At 43.1% G+C, this 8,954-nt stretch overlaps 1 protein-coding gene across 1 annotated transcript in view; it reads left to right on the top strand.

Annotated features, from left to right (window-relative positions):
• The window catches only part of znf536 (zinc finger protein 536), a 180,537-nt gene that overhangs the window by 111,633 nt on the left and 59,950 nt on the right, over window positions 1-8,954 (top strand). Inside the window, exon 4 of the mRNA XM_030048719.1 lies at window positions 6,582-6,740. Coding sequence (XP_029904579.1) covers window positions 6,582-6,740 — 159 coding nt within the window. The remainder of the gene's footprint in view (window positions 1-6,581; window positions 6,741-8,954) is intronic.

The raw sequence follows: 8,954 nt of genomic DNA, 5'->3' as shown, positions 1-8,954 counted from the left end.
CTCGCTCGACGCTGGGAGTCACGTGACGCATTAGAATAATGGCCGAGCGCGAGGCAAAACATCTTGTGTTTTTATGACTGATGTGCTTTTTTTTTTTTTTTTTTTTTTTTTTTTTCCAACCCAGTTTTATTTCCTGAAAGTGATATCATAGTAATCAAAACCGCAGAACGTTTAGAGTGCAAAGTGTGATTGAAAGAGCACCATTAAGGAACTGGCAACCCCCCCACCCCCCTCCTCCTCCTCCTCCATCCCACCCAACAACACACACACACACACACACACACACACATACACACACACATTCATTGGCTTTGTTGTTTCTTCTTGCTGTTGTTGTTGATGATTTTTTTTTATTTTTTTTTTTTTTATCCTCCATTAATGGGAACTGGGTGTGGTCGCAGCAGAGGAATAGGGCTGTGTGCCCAAACCCGGGGGGTACTCATGTGCACGTGCATGCACACACACACACACACTCACACTCACACACACAGGGAGATGGAGAGAGGGGAAGACAGAGAAAGAGAGAGCTCCATCTCAATTTATATATTTGTCAGTCAGTCATGCCGCCTGCCCTGGTGGCGTTTCCCCGTGTCGCTGGTGGATCGGTCGCTTCCTCGCAAGATCCCGGTGACGTGCCGTGTGATGGGTGGGAGGGGGGACGGGGGGAGGTGGCACACACAGTCGCCTACTTGCGCGCACACACACATACACACACACACACACACACCCCGGTTAGTCAGAGGGGAAGTGTGTGTGTGCAGCAGACAGCAGGCAGAGTGACTGATACTCAGCCTGCCTCCCAGATGGCCTGCTCAACTCTGCTCCAATCTGATCTCAGAGCCTTTGTTCTGGCATGTTCCATTACACCACCGTGACACCAGTAAAGGCAGAGGGGAGAGGAGCTGGTCTCAGATCAGATACAGCTGAATTATACATGTATTTCTTTTTCTTTTTTCTTTTTTTTTTTTCGCTTTCTTTCTTGCTTTTTCTTCGCATCTCTGTGATATTCTGGTACGAGTGCAGTCACAGGATGGTGTGTGTGTGTGTGTGCTGGGTGGGGGTTCAGGATGGATAGATAACAAGGATTGGCTAACGTAACTTAAAAAACAAAATAAATAAATAAATAAATAAATATAAACTTTAAAATAAAAAAAAGAGTTATGAATGTTTCATGAATTCATAATCTCTTGTGGTTTTGTTTTTCATTTGAATTGTGAATTGTGATTTTTTTTTTTTAATGCAGGAGTTAATGCATGAAAAAAAAAAAACAGGTTCAGATTAAAAACAAAAAACAAAAATGTCAGTGTGGCTCAGGCCATTGGCAGTGATTGCAAAAAGTAAAGCATTTAATAATAGCACTGCACTGATACAGAGTCTAGGTTTGCCAATATTGGGCTTCAGTGCTGGCCTGTTGCGTTGTTTCCTCTTGACGTAATGGTGGTTCCTCCCTGAATATGTAAAAACAATCCAAAAAAACTGCAATGTTCAATTCGCTCTGCCCATCCTGCATGAAAAACAACCACAAATTCCAAAATAATTCTGTTGATCTGGTTTCAGTGGAGAGTTTTAAGGTCCTATGACGGTCTTGATAGAAATAAAATGTATGAAACGCTGATTACAGGTCATTTGCGCTTATCGTCCGCTATAAAGTTTTTAAAAATCTGCATCGGCCTTCCAAAACCTGTATTGTTCAAATGAATCTGTGTAACACATTGAGTAAAGAGACAGAGTTATAGCATCGGGGGCCCTCACAGAGGCTTTTATATAAGAAGGCGATGGCTCACCTGTGACAATCATTTTGATGTTGTGTCTCCTGCGGTGCGTCCGCTTTGCATAAAAACAAAAAAAGAGAGAAGGGAGCTCGGAAATGGAAAATCAATACACCGAGGGTGGTTGCGGCTGGGTGTCGACGGGCGATCGAGAGCCTCTCCTCGCGTCGCACGCCCGGCTCTGAATGATGACGCGTAATATACGGGGTGACCTTCAAAATGTCATAAATGTGTTGTGCAATAAAGTGTCAATATTTGTGGTTATACGGCGCCGGATGACTTTTACAGTAATTGGAACAGCCGTATTAAAAGCCGAGGATCAGTCAACTGATTAAAGACGAGCCTGCTGGACGCCCAGCGAGCGCCTGGGAGTGACGTGCACGCACACACATGCAGGTGCACACAGGTACACACACACACATGCATACACAAACACACGTCACACACATATACACTGTATAAATACACAAAAGCACACCCAAAGTTCTATTTTACAGTTCTTTGCAGGGTGGCATGCAAGTGTGTGTGTATGTGTATGCGTGTGTGTGTGCAAATGTCTATGCAAGTGTGTGTGCATGGGAATGTGTGAAAGCCATTCATTATTGAAGGGCTGTTATATGCCAGGAGAGCACACTCTCATCCTCTCAGTAGTGTGTCTTCCTCTTACAGGAGCACTATTAACCCTGACACACAAGGACGCGCGTGTGTGCGTGCATGCATGCGTGTGTGTGTGTGTGTGTGTGTGATAGAAGAGAGACAGACAGAGAGAGACACTAGATCCCCTATGTGTGTGTTTGTGTGTGTGTATATGTAGGTGTGTATTCTCATGTTCGCCCCGTTTCTAAGCTGTGTTTGGGTGTTTTTTTTTTTTTTTTTTTTTTTTTTTGCCCCATCTGGGCCGGGCAGGTGGGCCGGTGTCTGTTACACGATCAGGGGACTCTTTGCCAAAAAGGGATCTGTACAGTAGACGGCTGTAAATATGTTTATGAGGAGGCGACTATGACTACAGTATGGTGCAACGCTGGCACAAGCACCGGGGAATTCTTTCTCTCTCTTTTTTTTTTTTTTTAATTTTTTTTATTTATTTTAAACTGTCTAGAGGTCATTTTTAAATGCATTCAAATGAAAATGCAAATGAACGGGGCGGGGGAGGCGGCGGCGCAGCTGACACGATCACACAGCGCCGAAATTACTCAGGAAATATTAATCTCACCTGGGCTGTTTCACATACAGTCACATTTCGTCGATTTGCTGTGCAGCGCGTCGCATTGTGAAAGTTACAAAATCCTTTATGAAGCTGAAAATACAAAGCGGCATCACTCAGAGGGGATGTGCTTTAACTAAATGCATCTTATTTAATGAAATTCATAAATAAATGTCAGGGATTTGTGGCAAAAAAAAAAAAAAAAAAAAACAACTCAGATATGCCGCAGTTTTCTATTGTAACTCCTTTAACACTCGTTTTTAATTAAATTTCCTCTGAAGTGGATTCAAAGTTAGAAAAAAAAAAAAAAATTTTTTTTTTCCGCCATATTCTATGACAATGTCACATACATATTCTATATCTGCTGGCTGCCACGCTTCAGTGAAGCAACATCAGGCTTTTATTTGGGGAAACATTCAAACGCAAGACACACATCAGATAGAAAACATCCACATGTCCTGCACATCATTTTATACACATTCCCCTGCAATCCAGCATGGTGTGTTTGGTGTCTGTTGAGACGCTGGGATCTCTGGGATTTAATGTCGAGATCACTGGAAATCATAATAAAGTTGTGTGTGTTTCTCGGCAAAGCTTAGCCGCACAGTGTTTGTAACGGCGAGGCCCGGAACGATCCGACCCCGAGACCCCAAAACGTCCAACGTCTACTTTTAAATCTGAATTTGCTCCCCGCAGCGTGCACAATGCTGAAGCACGGCGTCGCCGAGTGCAAGCGGAGGCAGCTGGTGTTCGGTATCTGCATATTGTCGCGGACTTACATTTAGGTTGCCTTTCAGTTTCACTTGTGATAAATAGCCTTCAGCCTGATAGTCGGGCGGCTGAATGGAGTCGTGTGTTTAGTGTCAGTGTGGAAGAGGACTTGCTGACTGGGGTCTTTCCATTCTGTAAACCTTATTTGACTCCCAACAGAGGAGGGGTGGAATGGGGTGGGGAGCGAAAGAAAAGAAAAGATTAGGCTACTGTTAAAAAATGCTCCTTATTGTGTGGCGTGGTTGCCTAAGTGGGTTGCTCGATTTTGATTCTCTTTCTTTCTCTTTCTTTCTTTCTTGCTGGCTCCCTTCTCCCTCCACCCCCCGCCCTCCCTTCCTACGCACATACCAAATCATGTGCCAGACTGGGAGAAAGAAAATGAATAACATTTTTAACCTTATTTGTGCTTTGCTGGGTCACGCGCAGAGCGGCTTGCTAAATAATTGTAACCATGTAGGCCACAGATGCTGTTTTGCTGGTGTGTGAGTGCTTACGGCCAAAAATAAATAAATAATAAAATAAAAAAAAAATAACCCCGGTTTTTGCTACCACGGACTTTTAAAGACCTTACACACAAAATGAGCGTGAATGCAGCATTTTGAAGTTGCTGTGGATTTATTCTGGCTCACATCGGGGGAAGTTGCACAGAAAAAAACTTAATAAGTCATTTAGTCTAATATTCAGTGTTAAAATCTCATTTTTCTTCAAACCAGGTAAAAAAATCTGCCCGGTGTGATGAGATAATCAAATTTGTTACCAACGCTAATCAGCTTGTTTCCAGAATTTTCTTGAATCAAGTGTCATTTTCTCGATACGAGTGGGCCGATCTGCCCTATTCTGATTTTCTTTCATTGTATTGTTCTCAGGAAAATCGCTGAAACAATGTGAGAACTTTATGAGTCAGCCTAACACAATAATTTGTTGAGGCTGGCTAACAGCATTGTTTCGAACCCCAACCACGTCCTGACCACTGAATATAAATTATTACCATCAAACCGAAGATACAGAGTTCCACAGTTTCATAAGATTAGACTGAAGCACTCTTTTGTGCATCAGTCAATCCGAAAACTGAACACAGAGCTTAATCCTCGATCTGAGGCACGGTGAAGGGTTATTGTTCGTCAGTCACTATGTGTTTTTTTTTTTTTTTTTTTTTTTTTTTTTGTATAATGCTGTTTGTAAAATGTCATGTTAAATGTTTGTGTCATGTTAAATGTTTGTAAATGGAGCTACCAAGGTGCAAGACAAATTTCAGACTTGTGTCTGACAATAAAAGTAAAGTAGTAGTAGTAAAGTAGTAGAGATTAGTAGATTTTTGCACATTGTAAGAAAGACAAGACTTTAAGACTGAATATGACACTTAATGACTTGTTAAAGCGGAGTATTTTTTACAGTGTGCTTTGAATATTAGTCAATATTAATAAAAGAAAGGATAGATGTTGACGTGATGAACCCGAACCATAGCTGAAAAGCTGAAAAGTAAACACAACTCCCCAATGAAAGTTGAGACGATGTCTGTCATCGTCCATAGCCGCTATTGTCACCTGTCAAATCAGGACTCAGTTATCTGTTCAAAAACACTTTCCAAAGCTGTCTGATTTTTTAGTAATTTTTCAATTAATTTTTTAACTTTTTTTTTTTTTTTTTTTTTTTAAACCATGCCATAGTATCATAAAATCAATTGCGAGAACGTCGCGCTCGCCTGGATTGATGTTGAACTCGGCCGCCTTCTGCGCAGCGACGTCCATCAAATGCCAGTGGAACCAGTGCAGATATTTTTAATTTACCTTTGATTTAACAGCTTCAAGACGCGACACGAGACAAATCAAGCGCTTGTTGTGTGTATTCTTTTTTTTTTTTTTTTTAAATATCGCTTTCAAGTTTTCTGGCGTTCTGAATTTACCGTGTCGCGCCGGGGTCTGCTGCCCATCGGGTTGTTTCAAACTCTGCACCGAGAAACTGGCAACTGTCAGCACATCAGAGGCTCGACACGAGGCGCACAACAGGGCCAGCGTGTTCAATCTGACGGTGACACCCTCACCTCGGATTGTGCTGCTGTCAACACATTCCCAGGCTGTCGTCGCTCGTCTTTAGGTTCATATTCGGGAGGTGATCGCGCTGATAACAGACTGTTGTAGCGCTAAAAACCCGCGCGCCGTCGTCTTCCTCGCCGCGCGTGGAGAAGTGGCGGAGGGCGGGGTCAGAGCCGTTATCACCCTATCATATCTCTGACAGCTACCTGTCAAAATCAGGTCGCGGGAGGAGACGCGAGGAGATCCGGCGATGCTGACACAGCCAAATCGCTCTCCCTCTCCCTCTCTCTTCTGTTTCTCTCTCCTTTTTTTTTTTGATTCTTTCTTATTTTGCATTGTTAATTTTCAGCACAATCCGGCATGTGCTTGCTAGGGATGATGATGAGAGCGGGGATAAAAAAAGAAAAACATTGCAGAGGGAGAGGAGGAGGAGGAGGAGGAGGAGGTGGGTGTGGGTTGGGAGGGGGGGGGCTCAGGCCGCTGGTGTTTCTAAAGAAACTGAAAAGCTTATGAACTGTCAGCGTTCTGTCAGAGAGGAAAATAGCGCGGCCCGTGAACCCGTTTGATGCGTTTGACTTTGTGTGGCGTTTGCACATTCGCCTGAGAGAGGGGAAGACAGGGACAAAGAGAGACAGACAGAGGAGGAAAAGAGAAGGGGGGGTAAAAAAAAAAAAAAAAGAAAGGAAAGTGTTGTGTTGTGATGTGTGGAGGGCTGGTTTGAAGTGACACTCAACACACCTTCCATTTGTCTCTCCCTCCTTGTGTGTTTGTGCGTGTGTGTGTGTGTGTGTGTGTCTGCTCCAGATGTTGGGGAGGACCTGGGGAAGGCAGCGGGGAGCGTTCAGCCGTCTCTGTCCCAGCACCGAGAGCGGAGTCTGGGCTCGTCCTCCAAGGATTGCCCCTACTGCGGCAAGTCGTTCCGCACCTCCCATCATCTCAAAGTCCATCTGCGGATACACACAGGTCAGTGTCGCCGCCTCCGTCCTCCTCATCCGGCCATGAAACATTTATTTGAACCTCATGCAAAATTTACTTGACGATTTGTATTGACATTCCTTCTGAGGTTAGACTCACACAGTGTCATATTGGTGTAGACCTTTTGCCCCCAAAAAAGCAAAAAACAAACAATGAAGCCAGTCAGTCTGATCAAATATATACATATACAGTGTTACGTTCTAAAAATAACCCGCAATAGGCGAAATCCGCGAAGTAGTCAGCTTTATTTTTTTACAATTATCATAGATGTTTTAAGGCTGTAAAACCCCTCACTACACACTTTATACTTTATACTTTATATATTCAGAATTTCCCTGGTTGGGAAATTCCCTGGTTTCTTTCTTATACACTTTTCTCAGACAGGCATTAACATTTTCTCACTCTCAAAAAAACATGTAAAAATGCACTAAAAAAAATCCGCGAAACTACGAGGCCGCGAAAGGTGAACCGCGTTATAGCGAGGGACAACTGTACATACATATAAATCTGATATATATATATAACCTGTATTCATTCTAGTGCAACATTAATGTGGTATTGGCATCAGACCTCCAACTTGAGTTTTCAAATCACTAAATGGCCCATTACTTCCCTCTCTATCTCTCACTTTATCACTTTATATCCCTCCACAAGCCCTAAGATCCTCCAAGCTTTTACACATTCCCAAGGTTGCCACAAACAGTTTTGGAGATGCAGCTTTTACCCTGAACCTGTGGGACACCCCGCCTAAACGTTAGACACTCCTCAAACAGCTCACAGCCTTTTGGTGTCGCTTATAAATAACTGTTTTTGTTTGTTTTTTTTATCCTTTTATTTATTGTAATTACTGATTCTTTATTCTATACGTTTGATGTGAATGCCATTGTAATTGTCTTCAGGTGTGTTACGGTGTGTTTTCAGCCCGGCACGGTCGCACGCTGAAGCACTTTGAAGTGCTCTCTGTGCGAATGAAAGGTGCTACATGAATAAAGTCCACTCAAGGTCCTGCGTTCGCTCTTTCATTCCTCTTTAGTGGTCAGATCTGTCACTTTGAAATGAATTATGTTTTTTTTTTTGTACTGAAAGAAGAAGAGGAAAGAAAGAAAGAAAGAAAGAAAGAAAGAAAGAAAGAAAGAAATAATCTTACTCACTCAGTAACTTCATCAAAATTATGGCCACAGATGGTCGCAGTATCCGGATTCACAGTATCACAATGTCCAATCACAGCATCAAAATTACCCTGTCACCCTTTTTATACGTAACACATAATTCTCACCTATAACTCGTAATATTGTTTGGATGTAATTGACTCGCCGTTAGATATTCTCTCCGCGGCCCTTGCTTCATTAGATGTTTGATTATGATGTGTTGTCTTCAAAAAAAAATGAATAAAAATATTCACACGGCAACGGTCTAACTCGGAAACTATATTATTTCCGAACAGTGTCCCTCCCTGAGGCTCGGGGCCTTTGCTATTCTCTTTCTTTTTTAGTTGTTTTTTCATCCCCATCATTTCATTGAGCTCTAATTAACACAACAAGGGTTCAGTGTCCTCCGATGACATCACTCAGAGGGCAATTTCACACCCGCTAACTCTCAATAACTTTCAAACCAAAACAAAGCCGGCCTGTCTCCAGTTCGGGGCATATGCGTGAGACGACGTGCCTCATAGATTTAGCTTTATGTTTCCCGTCAAGCGCCCCGAAAACCTCCAAAGCGGTGCCCTCTGCCCATGCGTCCCATGCGGTAACCTGGGTGCATTCTGTCGCTGGGAGGTTAAGGCTCCAGTCAGAGTAATGATGTGGACTGTGGACGGCGGCCAGGGTTGTAACCCACTGCGAGGTAGAAACGCCCCACTAACTATCCAGGTTAAAGTCACATTTAGAAAACAGCGAGGGCACCTTACAGCAAGGACGCTGGACTCCAACAACGAGTGGGTCTGGTGTGTGACATCAGCTGGTCACCAGAGAGATGTGGTTCCACCCTCCCAGCACATCCCGGAGTGCAAACCCGGTGTACCCAAGTATTTCTAAACAGGAAAGGGTGTGTTTTGCTGTTTGGACACAAGCTCTGCAATATGGTGATTCATGCAAGCATTACCAAGGATGGAAATAACTAATTAAATTTACTCATGTTGCTCTAATTGAGTACCTTTATATCCTTATATATACTTTACATATATAGTCAGCAAAGAAGAGAGGG

This window comes from Myripristis murdjan, chromosome 3 (assembly GCF_902150065.1).
Source record: "Myripristis murdjan chromosome 3, fMyrMur1.1, whole genome shotgun sequence".
In the NCBI taxonomy this organism is placed as follows: Eukaryota; Metazoa; Chordata; class Actinopteri; order Holocentriformes; family Holocentridae; genus Myripristis; species Myripristis murdjan.
Note: the sequence above shows the minus strand (reverse complement) of the source record. Positions and strands in the feature narration are given on the sequence as shown.